Source organism: Camarhynchus parvulus, chromosome Z (genome assembly GCF_901933205.1).
Source record: "Camarhynchus parvulus chromosome Z, STF_HiC, whole genome shotgun sequence".
Taxonomy (NCBI): domain Eukaryota; kingdom Metazoa; phylum Chordata; class Aves; order Passeriformes; family Thraupidae; genus Camarhynchus; species Camarhynchus parvulus.
The window spans coordinates 60,700,742-60,717,158 of NC_044601.1; the positions used below are offsets into that span (position 1 = coordinate 60,700,742).

The 16,417-nt window shown below is 62.4% G+C and overlaps 1 protein-coding gene across 1 annotated transcript; it reads left to right on the forward strand.

Annotated features, from left to right (window-relative positions):
- The first annotated feature begins 650 nt into the window (after positions 1 to 650).
- Positions 651 to 12,084, forward strand: NPR2 (natriuretic peptide receptor 2). Its single transcript, XM_030969181.1, has 22 exons — positions 651 to 1,380; positions 6,158 to 6,357; positions 6,442 to 6,555; positions 6,825 to 6,960; positions 7,052 to 7,146; positions 7,230 to 7,362; positions 7,479 to 7,563; positions 7,650 to 7,770; positions 8,281 to 8,355; positions 8,517 to 8,594; positions 8,718 to 8,822; positions 9,089 to 9,160; positions 9,238 to 9,397; positions 9,471 to 9,626; positions 9,706 to 9,874; positions 9,987 to 10,133; positions 10,304 to 10,427; positions 10,548 to 10,616; positions 10,699 to 10,873; positions 10,960 to 11,058; positions 11,150 to 11,241; positions 11,410 to 12,084. The coding sequence occupies exons 1-22, from the start codon at positions 651 to 653 to the stop codon at positions 11,461 to 11,463; spliced, it is 3,189 nt and encodes a 1,062-aa protein (XP_030825041.1). The 3' UTR covers positions 11,464 to 12,084.
- Positions 12,085 to 16,417: the final 4,333 nt, after the last annotated feature.

The window sequence follows — 16,417 nt, forward strand, 5'->3', positions numbered from 1 at the left end:
CCAATTCCCCTCACGCACCCTAGATCCCACGTACCCCCTCTTCAATCCCTGCCCACTGGGAGCCGCCGGCTCTGGGGACTTCCCGATGGGACCCCCGAGCCCGCCCCCAACCCCTCCACCAGAAGCCGAGCACCCCAGTCCCCTGCCCCAAACCGATGCCCTCTGCTCCGATTCCCCCTCACTGCACCTCACGAGGACCAAAGCACACCTCCCTCGCTCCTCCACCCACTGGGGACACCCCGAGCCCGGATGCCCCTCCCTGCCTCTCCTCCCGGACCCCCTAAAACACGGGCACCCCCTCCCTCAGTCCCTGTCTTCCAGGGACCGTCGGACCCGGGCACCGCTGTCTCTGACCCCCGGCCCCGGGGATCTTCGCCACCCTGGAAGCCAGAGAGGCCGAACGCCCCTCCATCCCCCACCACCCCGACCAGCGCCCCGCTCCCCGCTAGCCCCACCCCTGGCCCCCCCTCTCCGGGGACACCGCCCCCCGCCCCGTCGCGGTGCCGCCCATCCCCGTGCCCGGCCGGCCGGGCGGGGACCGGCGGCGCCGCCCCGGGGGGAGGGCGGTCGGTGGCGGTCGGCGGGGCGGGGGCGCGGCGGGGGCGCCGGAGCGGCGGGCGGCGGCCGGGGCGGAGGAGCCAGCGCGGCCCATGGCTCCGCCGCTGCCGCTGCCGCTGCTGGCGCTGCTGCTGCCGCTGCTGCCGGTACCGACGGGCGCGGGGCGGCGGGCGGCGACCCCCGACGGGGCGCCCGCCAACTTGACGGTGGCGGTGGTGCTGCCGGAGCGCAACGTGAGCTACGCGTGGGCTTGGCCGCGCGTGGGTCCGGCGCTCAGCCTGGCGCTGGAAGCGCTGGAGCGGGGCGAGCCGCCGCTGCTGCCGCGGCCCTTCTCGGTGCGCGTCGAGTTCATGAGCTCGGAGCTGGAGGGCGCCTGCTCCGAGTACGTGGCACCGCTCAACGCCGTGGACCTGAAGCTCTACCACGACCCCGACGTGCTGTTCGGGCCGGGCTGCGTGTACCCCGCCGCGTCCGTGGGGCGCTTCGCCTCTCACTGGCGGCTGCCCCTCATCACCGGCGGGGCGGTGGCCGCGGGTTTCAGCCGCAAACGGGAGCACTACAGCACGACGGTGCGCACCGGGCCCTCGGCACCCAAACTGGGCGCCTTCGTCTCCCACCTCCACGCGCACTTCAACTGGAGCGCCCGCGCCGTGCTCCTCTACGTGGACCGCAAGACCGACGACCGACCCTACTACTTCACCGTCGAGGGTGTCTACCAGGAGCTGCAGGATGGCAACAACCTCACCGTCACCGTCCACATCTACTCCCCCGAGGAGGGCGGCCCCGACACCGCCGTCCACTTCATCAAAGCCAACGGGCGCGGTGCGTGGGGTGGCGCGGCGTGGGGTGCGGGGGGGACACCGTGACCACGGGCAGGATCGGGCTGAGCGCCCGCGGAGCGGGGGCGGCGGGGTGGGAGTGGGAGGAGGGAGGGAGAGCGGAGGGGCCTCCCCTCGGGAGATCTGCGTAGGGCTTGGAGGGGGGGAGGCAAAATCCTCCGCGGGGCACAGCGAGGGGCTGAGGGTGAGATGGGATCTGTGGGGGGCACGGGGCGGGGCATTGGACCCGTCTGGGGCACAGCAGGGGGAAGGATGGGGTGCAGGAGGGCACTGGGGTACCGTGGATGACATGTAGGGTACAGCAAGGGGTTAAGGGAGCAGCAGGCCACATCTGGGGCACAGAGAGGGGATGGGGATACAGCGGGACAGCTGCAGGATGCAGCAAAGGGCTGGGAATACGGTGGGATGCATGTGTGGCACAAAAAGGGACCAGGGGTGGCAGTGGGACCTGTTTGGGGCACAACAAGGGATTGGCGGGCAATGGAGATCCACACAGGGCACAGCAGTGTCAGAGAGGGCAGTGAGATACATGTTGGGGGCAGCAAGGGGATGTGAACAGAGTGTGATCCTGTGCGGTTCAGCAACAGCCCAAGGAGGCAGTGGCACCTTTGTGGGGCACCATGAGGGTCTGAGGACACAATGGGACTTGAGAGGGGTTGAGAGCAAAATGGTGCCCGTGTGAGGCGCGGCAAGGGAACACGGAGCTGGTGGGACTCTTGTGGGGTGCAGTAGGGAGTGGGCAGAGTGACACCTGTGGTAGGGCATGGCAAGGGGCCAGAGGAAGAGTGGGACCCATGTGGGGCACAGGGAGGGGCTGGAGGCAGAGTGGGACCCATGTGGGGCACAGGGAGGGGTGGGCAAAATGGGATCTGTGTGGCGTGCAGTGAGGATTGAGCACATTTTGTCACAGTGGGGCTGGAGGAGCAGCAGGACCTGCACAGGAGGTGAGTTCACAGGGGACAAGACAGAACCTCAGCCCACCCCGGACCAAACCCTGTGCCAGTGGAGGGGCCAGGATGCAGCAGGAGGAGGGGGCACGGTGTCTCCCTCCCAGGCCCCCAGTCCAGTCAACCTTTGCCAGCAAGAGCTGGGGCAGACCCCCAGCTCTTGGGACACATGCTGTGAGGGGCACCCTGTGGGACCACCCCACCCTCTGTGTCAGCAGGATCAGGGTGACCCAGGCATGTCCTTGGAGGCTGAAGGTGATGGAGGGGATGTGGCTCTCTGCAGGACAGCATCAGCTGTGGTTACATACCCAGAGAACCATGGTGCCAGCATACCTAGGTGTCTGTGCCGTGCTCGGGCAGAGCCCTCCAGAGTGGCACCTGGGCACCCCGGGCTGTGCCTTGTCCCTGCTGCACCCCCAGGACGGGGCTGTGATTGCCCCACCCTGCTGATGGAGGGATAAATCAATTTGGTGCCTTGCGAGTGCCCCAGGAGAGCAGCTATATTGGGAGCGGGAGGAAATGGAGGGGCTTACAGAGGCAGCGGGAGAGCAAGGGCAGCCTGATGCTCTTCCATTATTGATGAGCAGGGTGTATCAATCCTGGAGTCAGCCACTCCACAGTGCTTCTTAATGGATTCTGAGATGCTGTGTCATTAGGAAGGACATCTAGCCCGGATAAGTGGAGCCAGATGGGCCAGCAGGACTTGTGTCCAAGGCTGGGCAGGACCAGGCTGCAGGGGGAGGTGCTTTGGGGTGCTGGACTGGGCTCCCGTCAGGATTGAGGCCAGTGAGGCTGAGTCCGTGGAGCGAGCATCCCATGGCTGCCCCACTGGGATGGGAGCTCTTGCCTGTGCCATCACCAGCCATGGGGTTTGGAGGTTATTATGGGATGAGGGCAAAGGACTCTGCAGGGAGAAGGACTGAAAGCAGTGATTCCCATCAACGTTTCCATCTTGGTGCCGTAAATCACTCCAGTGGGAATCAGTCCCTTTGGTGCAGGCAGGGGGTCATGGCTGCTGGGGGAGAAGGCCAGGCATGGACAGAGACCCAGGGGCTTTCTAAGCTGGGGTCATAGTATCACAGAACCATGGAAAGGCCTGGGTTGAAAGGGACCTGAAAGATCATTCAGTTCCATCCCCCTGGCATGGGCAGGGATGTTGAGACGGTCTGGGCCTCTCTGGCCACAGCTCAGAGGTGGTGCCATAGTGTGGGGCTGAGTGGGCCTGAGTGCTTGGCCCCACAGAGTTGGCTGCTCAGAGCTGCAGAGATGGTTGTAGGTCCTATCCTAGCCCAGGTGTGTGGGGCAGGAAATGGAGACTTGCCGGGCTGTCCCAGGGGTTGGGACTCCTGCATGGAATGGCGGGGAAATAGAAGCAGGGTCTTCAGCTGCATCCATGTCCATGACCTGCAATAACACCATGTATCATCCCTCTTGGCATCACCTTCCTTCTCCCAAGTCATGGGCAAGAGTTTGGTGAATGTTTCCTAGAGAAAGCCGCTTCCCTGCCCCTCTGTGCATCCCTAACACTGCTGGTCTTGACAGTCACAGGTCTAATGAACGGGCACGAGGGGGGGTGGGATTGCCCCTCTCACCTGTGCCTGGGAGACGTGCAGGGGCCCACGTCTCTCCTGCCATTTGCAAAAGCACTGATATAATTAGAGCTGTGGTTGAGAGAATTACCGGCACATCTGCCTGCAGAAAGCCCAGATGCCCTGCCTGGAGAGATGGCTGGGTGGTGCTGCTGGAGGGGAGTGCATTTGGTTTTCCCCCCCACACTCCCCCTGGGCCAGGGCCATGGTCTCTGCACTGCAGTGCCCTGTGCTGGTGGAACTGCTTGAAACTAGGATTTTCTGCCTGAACCTGGGATTTGCCCTCATTTCAGGGTTATCTTCCATCATGCAGGGGTCAAGCAGTGTTCTGCCACCTCATCTGCATGCTCGTGGTCCTGCCCCTTCCCTGGGACCTGGCACTCTGCCACCTATGCCAGAGACACCCCCTCAATAAATCAGTCAGGGGTCTGGATGCACTCCAGCCTTGCAGAACTCCATTCCCCTTGTCCTGGGTGATGCTGAGGCTGCCTTTGGCCATTTGCCGGCCCCTGGGGGTGCCTGAGCCCCCTAAGGCGCTGCTGGCCATGCAGGAAGCTGCCAGCTGGAGGCAGCTGCCTGCCTAGGGAGAGCCCCAAGCATTGACCCTTCCTTCTGCACAGCTCATGCAGCCTGTCCCCAGGGAGCCATCTAGGCGCCGTCCATCCCCTTGCTTGGTGGCCTTTGACCAGGCAGGCTTTTGCTGCCGCCGCAGGGGCTGGCTGCCTGCGGTGTCCCACCATCTGCCACCAGCTGCTGTGGCTCCCTAGCCCCTGTGGCTCCCTTTTCTTGGTGCCTGCAGTGGGACGGGGAGGGTCCCGTCTATGTCCGTGGGGGGAACCCTCAGGCTCTGCATGTTGGGGTGGTGCTGAGCTGTCCACCCTGGATGAGAAATCTGGAGACATTTCTTGATGCAGGACTAGCAAAGTGGAGAAGCCAAGAGTGTTTATTTGAAGTATTGCAGCATTCAGAGGGAACCATTTCAAGCCCTGAAGCAGGCTGTTGCTCACACACAGCCCACGGTGCTGCTATTTCTCCCTCCCCCGTGCCCAGGAGCAGCTCCCCACATTGCTGTGGATTCCCTGTGCCCAAGGTGGCTGTGCTGGGTCTCTTTCCCACCGGGGGGATTCCTCACTGCCCCCGTGGGTGACGCTGCCAGCCCTGCTTCCCCCATGGCTGGGTGCCTGCATGGCTGGGTGCCTTCCAGCAGCAGAGACCCCATCCCGGAGTGCGGCCCTTCCTCGCTGTCCCCATCGCCGCCTCTCCCCGGGTGCAGCCGGGGCGCTGGGCCCCATGCAGAGGAGCTGTGTGTCGGGGCCAGCGCCCAAGCGTGACATTCCTCCAGCACCCGCTGCCGCCGCCTCCTCCGTTGCTCAATCCCGGGTTCCCAGCCAGACTGGCTGGAGCGGGGGCCCTGGTTTTCCGGGGGGAGGGAGGAGGCAGTGTCAGGATCCTCAGCAAGGGCACGGAGGGCCCCTGCTCGGGGGGTTCGGACGCTTTCAGGCACCCGTCCCCGCAGCCTGGGATGCCCTGTGCCAGCGGCGAGCCGGCCCCACACAGCCCTTGGGTGGGCATCCCATGGGGGCTAGCCAAGCCCCCAGCAGAGGGTGGGGGCAGGTGGGACGTCCTGACGGGGCCCGGGCACCCCCTTGCCGTGTAGGTCACACCGGCCAGATGCTCTGTTTCCAATTAGCGGCCGCCGAAGGTGCTGGAATCTGGGAACCTGCGCATTCCTGCCGCACAGACAGCCGGCCACGAACCCAAACATGGGTTTGTCCCATTCCACAGCCCGGGTTCCCCAGGGGCCTCCGGCGCACGGCTCCAGTGCCTCTCCCAGCCCCCCTGATTCCGTGGCTAGGGCTGGCATGGAGCAGCACGGAAACTGATGTAGCGGGGAGACATCCTCTGGCTGGCTTTTGCTGGATCAGGGTGTGTGGGGTCTGTGCGTGGGGCATCCACCTCATGATTTCCAGCAAGTTTTTCCCTGTTCTCCTGTTCCCCTCAGTCTGAGGTGATTGATGGCAGGAGTGGGTCAGTGCCAGCAGGGGCTGTGGGTCTGGCCATGGGTCGCAGGGAGGCAGTGAGCCAAGCCCTGCCCCATCTGCCTGCTCCATCGCCCCTGCAGCCTCCCGGGGCTGCTCTGCCCCACCTGCCCCATCCCTGGCTGCGTGCCTGGGGTGCAGTGGGGTGTCCCTGCCCCGCTGAAGCCCCTGCCTCTCTCTGGCAGTGGTGTATCTCTGTGGGCCGCCAGAGATGCTGCGGCAGATCATGCAGCTGGCGCAACAGGAGAACCTCACCAACGGCGACTACGTCTTCTTCTACCTGGATGTCTTCGGGGAGAGCCTGCGGGGCGACTCTGCCCGTGACCCCTTCAAGCCTTGGCAGGAGAGCCCTGGCCAGGACTCAGGACTGCGTGAGGCTTTCCAGGTGAGCTGTGCCCACCTGCCTGGGGACAGAAACGTCCCCAGCCTGGCCCCAGTGTGTGAACCAGGGTGCTGTGCTTGGTTGCAGATGGTACTGGTGATCACCTACTATGAGCCCCAAAACCCTGAGTACCAGCAATTCCAAACCCAGCTCATCCTGCGAGCTAAGCAAAAATTTGGGGTGCAGCTCAACTACTCCCTGGTGAGTGAGTCCCCCTGTATGCTGGGGTGGTGGGGTCCCTTCACATGGCTCTGAGGCACCTCACCAGGATGCAGAGGGTGGGACACAGCCACAGACAGTGCCAGAGGGATCATCCCTGGTGGAAACAGCCACAGACACTGCCATTCCTGGAGGGTGCATGCTGGCCCCAGAGTGGTTATGGGGGGTGGGTGGGTGCGTGGTGCTGCTGTGAAGGTTCTGGGATGCTCCTGTGTGCGTGGCTGTGGGTGTGCTCAGATTCCCCCTGGCAGATGAACCTGGTGGCGGGGTGTTTCTATGATGGGATGCTGCTGTACGCCATGGTGCTGAATGAGACTCTGCGTGAGGGCGGCTCCAAGAAAAACGCCACCCACATCATCGAGAAGATGCGGGACCGCAAGTTCCAGGGTAACACTGGGATGGGGGCAGCGGGGCTGGGGTTGCTGTGGGGGCGGTGGAACTCAGTCCCCATCCCACCTGCGTCTTAATTTTCCCACAGGTGTCACAGGGCTTGTGAGCATGGACAGCAACAATGACCGGGACACTGACTTCAACCTATGGGCCATGAGTGACCCCAAGACCGGGCAGTATGAGGTGGGGGAAGTTCCCCATGGCTGGGGTTGGGGGATGGGATGGTGGGGTCTGGGGGTGGCCTTATCTCTCTCTGCCTGCCTTAGGTGGTGGGACACTACTCGGGTGTGGAGAAGCAAATCCACTGGCTGGGACGACCCATCCCCTGGGTGAAGGGGGCTCCCCCCTTGGACAACCCTCCCTGTGTCTTTGATGTGGATGACCCCTCCTGTGATAAAAGTGGGTGTCCTGGGTCCCCACATCCCTTGGACCCCAGCAAGCTTCCATACGGGTGCACGTCAGTCTGGCTGTCATAGCCAGCTGGGCCACCCTGACATATCCTCTCCTGCCTGCAGCCCCACTCTCTATGCTGGCCATTGTGGCATTGGGCACTGGCCTCACCTTTGTCATGTTTGGCATCTCCAGCTTCCTCATCTTCAGGTCAGTCAGGACTGGGGGAGCGTCTGTCTGATGGGTGGGCAGGCAGGGGAGAGGGGATGGGGGCCTGACCCCTATGTGTCCCCCAGGAAGCTGATGCTGGAGAAGGAGCTTGCCAGCATGCTCTGGAGGATCCGCTGGGATGAGCTGCAGTTTGGAAGTCCTGAGCGGTACCACAAGGCAGCGGGCAGCCGGCTCACCTTGTCCCTGGTGAGAGGAGCCATCCCTGAGGCACCACCCTGCCCCTGTCTGCCCTCCCTCCCTGCATGACACCCCTCCCTGTTGATCCCTGTCATAAGCCTCTGTTTCCTACAGAGCCACAGCCCCACTGAATCTCTCCTCAATACAACCCTTCATCCCTATATAGCTCTCCATTCCCTATAGAGACTTATTCCATCCATCCCTGGCATGACTTTCCATTTCCTGCAGAGCCACAGTAGATCCTTCCTCTACACAGCCCTGAATTCTTTATGTAGCACTGTACTTCATCAAGTCCCTATGTTGCCCTCCACCCCCTATACCTTGTCTATGTCCTACACTCTGTGCAGTGCCTCATCCTGGAGTCTTCTCCTTTTCTACAGAGCATGCAGAGCTTGTCCTGACACTTAGAGCCCATCTTGTACCATCCCCTTCACACCTTGGATGTCCCTGTCCTGCTCCATTGGTGCAGGCCATCCCTCCATCCCAGGGTTCCTCTCCCTAATCCCCTCCTTCCCACAGCGTGGCTCCAGCTATGGCTCCCTGATGACCACCCATGGCAAGTACCAGATCTTCGCCAACACCGGCCACTTCAAGGTCAGTGCAGCAGGCAGGGAGCTGAGCCCTCCCCCTGATATGCCCCAGCTCTGTTGTGCTCCCACTTGGCTGCACCCCCATCCCACAGAGTGTTGGCACTTTCCTCCCTTTGCAAATTCATCCAGTGGACATTGACCTTTTCCCCTTCCCAAACACCCCAGGGCAATGTTGTGGCCATTAAGCACATCAACAAGAAGCGCATCGAGCTGACGCGGCAGGTGCTCTTCGAGCTAAAGCATGTAGGTCTGGGGTCTAGGCTAGGGTGGGCAACCTGCTTGGGAGGGCAGGGATTGGTCCTGGGCATGTGGGAGGGCAGGAGGAGCAACAGCTTAAGACTATCTTGGATCCCCTTCCATCTGCAGATGCGAGACATCCAGTTCAACCACCTGACCCGCTTCATCGGGGCGTGCATCGATCCCCCCAACATCTGCATCATCACTGAGTACTGCCCACGGGGCAGCTTGCAGGTAGTGGGGCTTGGGGACACTGCAGGTGACACTGAGACATGTCATTTCTAGTGACCCAGCTGGGCCGCGTGTTGTGGACAGGGCTGTAGATGCTAGTGGCTGCCTGAGCCCTCCCAATAATCCTTACAGCTGAGCTGTCCAAGCAGGTGTCAGAGGCCAGTGGAGGGGAGGGGGTGGGTGCTGCAGACCCCCGAGCTGGGCACTTGGTGAGGCTGCCATCACCATGATCTGGTGCTTGGTGGGGTCCACTCAATGTGCTACTGCAGGATGTCCTGGAGAACGAGAGCATCAACCTGGACTGGATGTTCCGCTACTCCCTCATCAATGACATTGTCAAGGTATCCAGCTGAGTGGTGTGAGGGGATGGGGAGAGGTGCCTGAGGGATATGAGCTTCACTGTGTCCATCTGTCCCAGGGAATGGCCTTCCTGCACAACAGCATCATTGGACATCATGGCAGCCTCAAGTCATCCAACTGCGTGGTGGACAGCCGCTTCGTGCTGAAGATCACCGACTACGGCCTGGCCAGTTTCCGCTCGCCCAGCGACAATGAGGACACACATGCACTCTATGCCAGTGAGTGCCTACCTGGGAGGACCAGGAGGATAAGGTGGCCCTGTCTCACTGCTTGATTGCTTTGTCCCACCAGAGAAGCTGTGGACAGCCCCAGAGCTGTTGCAGAAGGGACACCTGCCCACCCCGGGCATGCAGAAAGCTGATGTCTACAGCCTCGGCATCATCGTGCAGGAGGTTGCTTTGCGCAACGGCCCCTTCTACATTGAGGGCATGGACCTGAGCCCTAAAGGTGAGGATGGAGAGCACGTGTGGGGACGTCCTGCCCCACCATGGAAGTCTGGTGCTCACTGTTGGCCACACCCTGGCAGAGATCGTGCAGAAGGTGCGTAACAGCCAGAAGCCCTTCTTCCGGCCCTCCATCGACATCGGGGTGCACAGTGAGGAGCTGGCAGTGCTGATGGAACGCTGCTGGGCGCAGGAGCCGGCCGAGCGCCCTGACTTCAGTCAGATCAAGATCTTCATCCGTAGATTCAACAAGTGAGTGGTTGGCATGCGGGCATGGTGGCCCTGGGTAGAAGTGGGGACAGCCATGGGGGTGGTGGTTGGGAGGCACCTCTTCCTGCAGTGCCAACTGACTGCACCCTGCCAGGGAGGGAAGCACCAGCATCCTGGACAACCTGCTGTCACGCATGGAACAGTATGCCAACAACCTGGAGAAGCTGGTGGAAGAGAGGACACAGGCCTACCTGGAGGAGAAGCGCAAGGCAGAAAACCTCCTCTACCAGATTCTGCCCCAGTGAGAGGGGGACACAAGGGGGTGTGTGGGTCTGAGGGTTGGTGTGGGTACAGCATGCCCCTGCTGCTGTGCAAGTATGGGATCCCTTGCCAGCTTTCCATGCTGGTGTGGGGCAAGGGCTGCAGAGGGAAGAGTGGGTTTGGGGTGGAGCTCACCATTATCCTTGCCAGTTCTGTGGCAGAGCAGCTGAAACGTGGAGAGACAGTGCGGGCTGAGGCTTTCGACAGCGTCACCATCTACTTCAGTGACATCGTGGGCTTCACTGCCCTCTCGGCAGAGAGCACCCCCATGCAGGTGAGAGCAGGACTTGGGGGCCAGCACCTCTGTGGGGCTGGTGGAGGTTTCACACGCTGGGAGTACCATCCCTGGGGCTGGGGGGACACAGATGCAAACACACACCCTTGTTCCATCCAGGTCGTGATGTTGCTGAACGATCTCTATACTTGCTTTGATGCCATTATCGACAATTTTGACGTCTACAAGGTGAGTGGTGGTGTGGTGAACAAGCACAGCCCCCCAGAGTGAGGCAGGCAGCAAGGAGCCCAGGTTGTACCTGCCCCCACAGGTGGAGACCATTGGGGATGCCTACATGGTGGTCTCGGGGCTGCCGGTGCGCAATGGGAAGTTGCATGCCCGGGAGATTGTCCGTATGGCCCTGGCCCTGCTCGAGGCTGTCAAAACCTTCAAGATCCGTCACCGTCCCAATGACCAGCTCCACCTGCGCATCGGCATACACACCGGTGAGCCCCCATGCCGGCCAGCTGGGGGGTGCTTGCCCACCCGCCTGCCCGCCCTGCAGCATCCCCAAGTGCCTCTGTGCCCGCAGGTCCCGTGTGCGCCGGGGTGGTGGGCCTGAAGATGCCACGGTACTGCCTCTTCGGGGACACGGTGAACACCGCATCCCGCATGGAATCCAACGGCCAGGGTAAGCCAGGGTAGCTGAATCCAGAGCCACGGGGTGTGTCCTGTTCCTGTGGCACCCAGCCATGTCTGTCTTGTTCCTCTGTGATACTCAGCCCTGAAGATTCATGTCTCATCTGCCACCAAAGAAGTCCTGGATGAGTTTGGCTGTTTTGAGCTGGAGCTGCGTGGTGATGTAGAAATGAAGGTGAGGGCACAGCGATGCCACTGGGGTGCCAGCCCTTCCAACCTCAGGGAAATGTGATGGGGAGGTGGGTTTGGGCTGGGACCCCTTGTTGCACTGAGTGCTGGGAATGACAGCCAAGAAGCAGCTCCAGGGGCAGGCAGGGTCTAACTTGCTCACCTCTGCCTCCAGGGCAAGGGAAAGATGCGGACATACTGGCTGCTGGGCGAGAGGAAAGACCCTTAAGTCATTTGAGCCCAGTGGCTGTGGCAGAGCCCCCAGCTCAAAGGGGCCACCAGTGCTTTCCGGTGCTCCAGGATGCACCGGCACCCCCCCATCACTGCATCCACCTGACTCTGCAGCCCCCCTGCTTCAGCAGGGCCTGGGCAAGGTGGGGCAGCGGCCACAGCACCGTCTGCTCCCCTCCATCAGCACCAGCAAAGCCCACCTTCCCCACAGCCTCTGCTGGAGTGGGGTAACCAGCCCTCACCTAGCCCAAGAGACCTTGTATTCCCCCTCACTCTGAGGTCTGCCACCCCTGCCCTCTCCCCTGTGGCTCAGCTGGCTCTGAGCTTCTCCGGGGCCTGGCTGCCCCGCAGGGCACTTTGCCGTCTCTTTTCAGTACCTGGCCCCCAGCAGAAGTTGTGCCCATGTCAATCCCTCCCTGGGGTGGGGGGAAATGGGGATTCCTGCCAAGACTGACTCCTTGGCCAGGTCAGGCTTCAATGCCGCAGCTCCCCCCCTCCCCAGTCTCCCCTTCCCCTGTATATAACCCCACCGGGTCATGTAAATACCCATCCTCCCTCCAGGTGTAAATATAGGACTCGCTGCAACTATTTTGTTGAAATACAAACTTCCCCAGATCCATCTGTCCTGTGGCCTCTACTTTGCTCTGCCCCAGGATGCCAAGTGGGGAGGGAGGCCGGGGGAATGCCAGTATGGAACTCAGCCTGGGCTGGCGACAGCTGCCTGAAACATCCCAAGAGATCATATCCCGGGGGTCTGTCTGCGGTGCAGGGCAGGAGTGTGGGCATGGGGAGCCAGTGCTGGGCGGTCGCAGAGCGGCTGTTGAGGGCTTGGGCGGTGCTGGGAAGGCAGGGCTGCCGTGGGTTTGCTTTGGCGTGAGGGCTGCAGTGCGTTCCTCTGAGCTCATGCTCTGGCCGCCCCGCTGCCGCCTCTTACTGGAACACACCTGTGCCTGGGGACTGGAACAACGGCTGCCTGTCACCCACTGCCTGCCTGCGCCGGGAGGGGACGTGTCCCAGGGGATGGGGCTGTGCCAGGGGCTCTGCCTCCATGCCTAAGGAGGAAATCTTGGGGCCACGGTGTGTTTTTGGTCAACAGTGACTTGCAACAGGGCTGAAAGGTTTTCCATTTTGCTTCATGCTCTCACGGGATTTGAGATTGCAGGGACAGAGTGCTCCCCCGCCAAGCACCCAGCTTGAGGACAGCCTTGGGGTAGGCAAGGATGCTGGCACCACCTGTGTCCCCTTGTTTTTTATTACTTGTGGGGCTGGAGCTGTCTGCTCAGGGGGTCATAGGGGTCACAGAGGTTGAAGGGCTCAGGATGCCCTAAGTACATGGTAATGGGAGTGGAGAAGTCTGCATTCCTCTTGAAGGGAATGTTTCTGCCGAAGAGGGCAGTGACACCCTGGAGAGGAGAGAATTGGAGAGATCTCTGTCAGCAGCTGAGAGTCCCAGAGTACTGGCAGGACAGGGTGGTGGGGGCCTTACCGGCCGTCCACGGGCTTGCTCCATCCAGAAGCTGCTTGGCTGCTCCGTTAAGTAATCATGACGCTGCAGTGGAAGCAAAATGTGAGCCGGAGGAGATGGCATGCTCAGCAGGACAAGAGCCTTGCCGCCTCCCTGGAGGCTGCTGCAAGCTGCTGGAGGGGATATCTACTGCCTGTACCTGGGTGATGGGCTGGGGTGTGGACTGGAAACCCATGGCACGGTAGTCGTGGTGCGTGGTGGAGATCGATTCCATGCGCTTCGGGCGGGGTCGGATCTCCTCCTCTGTCTCCTTGCTGCAGTCAGAGCAGACCCCACACCTCTCAGCTCTGGGATCCGCACCTCCCCAGGTCCCCTCCTCAGGGGCACAGCCCCAAGGGTGGGTCTCATGTGGGAGTGCAGGCTTGCCTGTATTTCTCGTAGAGCATGGATGCCAGTGCGGCCTTCCGCTGCCCTGCAGAGGGGAAGGTGCCATCAGCCTCCTAGCTAAGATTCCCCTGCTGCCTTTTTGGGGTGCACGTGGCTTGTTGGGGCCAGCCTCACCTTGCCCCAGCAGCACAGCCCTGAGGGGCGGGCAGTCCTTCAGGGGGGAGCTGTCAGTGAGTGAGGAGAGAAACTGGTGGATTGGCAGTCCATCGTAGCCACGCTGTAAGTCCTCACTGCCCAAATCCTTCCTTGGCCGAGAGTCCAGGGGATCCACAACTACCTAGGGATGGACAGTGGGGGCTGTGGAAGGAGGCAGGAGCCCATGCTGCACTTCCGTGTGCCTGCTCCTGGCTTTTAGGCTTTTGATAGCCCTAGAGGCATAAGCTGTAAAGAGGAGTTATCATCTTTCTGGCCAGAAGCCTGGGAAAGCTGGAGCAGGGACACAGCTTGGACAGCGCTGACCTGTTCTGCCTGGTAGAGGTCAGCCAGCCTTGTATGGCAGTCCCGAGCACCTGGGTGCCCAGACTGCTCCTGGGCAAGCACTCTTATGGCACTTGAACAACCCATGGAGTCCCCAGGGTGTGCCCCAGTTTGGTCTATCAGGTGCACCCCAGCTTGGCTTGCCCAAGCAGGCATCCCCATATCACTGTGATGAGCTGTGACACACAGCTCCTGCTTCCCAGCAGCAAGATCCCAGCTCCTCTCCTGCCTTACTGTTACTCCCCACGTGCCTGCCTGTGCCTTTTGTGCTATTGAGTTTCATCCCTTTTCTATCCTGCGGGGCTCAAGGTCATCCGGGTGGCTATTTAAAGAGCTGTGTCTGCCCAGGAGCAGGGAGATTCACAAGATCAGCATGCGGGACACGATGGGGCCAACTTGGAGGGGCATTTTCCCTTATGGAGTTACCTCCTGCTGCCAGTCATGGGTCACACGGTTCCGCTGGGGCACTGCCTGGCTGAGTTTCTCTGCTGGCGTGGGTGGGGAGGGGGGCAGCACCGGCAGTGTGGTGGGGGACTTCTCCTTGGAGCCGGTCCCCCACTTTCCAAGCCAGGGAGGCAGCTTGATCTCAGAGGGATTCTTCCTAGTCTCTGGGGATGACACCCTGCTGGGCACGACTGGTAGGGGCACAGTGGGCAGCTCATCTGTGTCCGCTATCTCCTTGGGCGGCTCGGCTATCTCTGACATCTCCCGGAGCCTCTTGGTGGCGGTTGCAAGCGTCTCCCCGTAGAACGGAAGCCTCTCCTCGGGCAGGGGCTCATCACCCTGGACCCTGAACGGTGGCCTCTCCCCACGGCATCTGGGACCCACATGGCTCCTCAGAGCGTCCCTGCAGACGGGAACAGACCCTGAAGAAAGCCAGCGCGGCGCATCCGCCATTGCCAACCGCGTCCCCAGCCGCCACCAGCACAGGCCGCGTCCTGACCCCGGGTCCTCTGCAGTGTCACCCCCACACTGTGGCAAGGGATTCCTCTCCTTTTGGGGGACAGAAGCAGGGCCTGCTGCTGGGCCTATCATCTCGAGGGGTCTCCCGCTCCGTAACTCCTTTCTGTCCCCTTGACTTCCAGCACCAACACGCTTCCCACCCCCCTGCCTGGGCTCAGCCCCCTCCTGCTGGTGACCTCCCCACAGACCGGACCCACCATCGTGTCACTTCCCCCTGGCCCCCAGCGCTCCACAAGACCTGCCCCGGCTCTCCCCGGGGATTCCCCATGGGCTCTCGCTGCCTGCAGCCGCCTCCCGCCTCCATTGCGAGTGCGCGCAGCGGGACGCGCCTCTCGCCATGGAGACGGTGCACGGCCGCCGCGCGCCCGAGGGGGGTGGAGCCGTGCGCGTGCGCGCCTCCCATTGGCGAAAAGACACGGAGGGGGCGTGACCGGCCCCCAAAGTGGGTGGGGCAAGAGCATGAGTTAAACCGATCATAGGCGTGGTCTCGAATGAGTGGGCGGGGCGTAGTCAGCGTGAGGGCGCGGTGAGGGGAGATGGGGCTGTGTTGGGCAGGGGGAGCAGGGACACGGGGGGACGGGGCTGTGTGGGGCAGAGGGAGCTGGGACACGGGGGGCGGGGCTGTGTGGGGCAGGGGGAGCTGGGATACGGGGGGACGGGGCTGTGTGGGGCATGGAGAGCAGGGACACGGGGGCACGAGGCTGAGTGGGGCATGGAGAGCAGGGACACGGGGGCACGAGGCTGAGTGGGGCACGGGGAGCGAGGACACGGGGGGACGGGGGTGTGTGGGGTACAGGGAGCAGGGACAAGGAGGGACGGAGCCGTGTGGGGCACGGGGTGCAGGCACACGGAGGGATGGGTGTGCGGGGCACTGGAGTGCGGAGGGATGGAATGTCGGGGAATGGGGGCGCGGGGCTGCAGGGACACAGAGGTGTCCGCGCTGCACTACAGGATCAAGGCTATCCCCACCTCTGTAGTCCATGTACCCCGCACCATCTTGTCCCGGTGCACTTAGGGCAAATCTAGCCGCGAGGTCTCTCGGGGGTGGACTGTACCTGGGCAGAGCCAGCACAGCCCCACTGGGGCAGCAGGAGGAACGTGCCCAGGGCTCCTGAGGACACACTGCTCCCCACGGCTTGACCCAAGTGACCGCCACACTGCTTGGGCCTGGCACTGGAATATGCCCACTTGCCCCAGGGACCCCCAGCTGCCCTAGGGTGATGGGGCGGGATGTGCCCGGCGCCTGGCTGGGTGCAGCCCGTGCCCGCCAGCGTGGAGGAGCAGCCTCCTCTCACCACCAGCCCTCGATGGGCCCCCGGCCCCATCCCCACAGAGGCCGAGCAGAAGAAGGGCCCTTTGATAGCAGGCGGCAGACTCGGGAGCAAGGGCTGTTATTCCAGTGCTTTGCGGTGTGTGCCGACGGAGCACCGTGCACTCCACGCTGGGGCCTCTGTTTTTCCTGGCTGGGGATGTGCTCGGTCCTTCTGGCCTCGGTGGGCCGGGGAGGGGCCCCACTGGGGACCGCTCCTCCCTGCGGGCCCTCGGCCCCGTGCCAAGCAGGGGCTCCTCCAAGCCCATCTGCTGCACAGCTGCAGGGAGG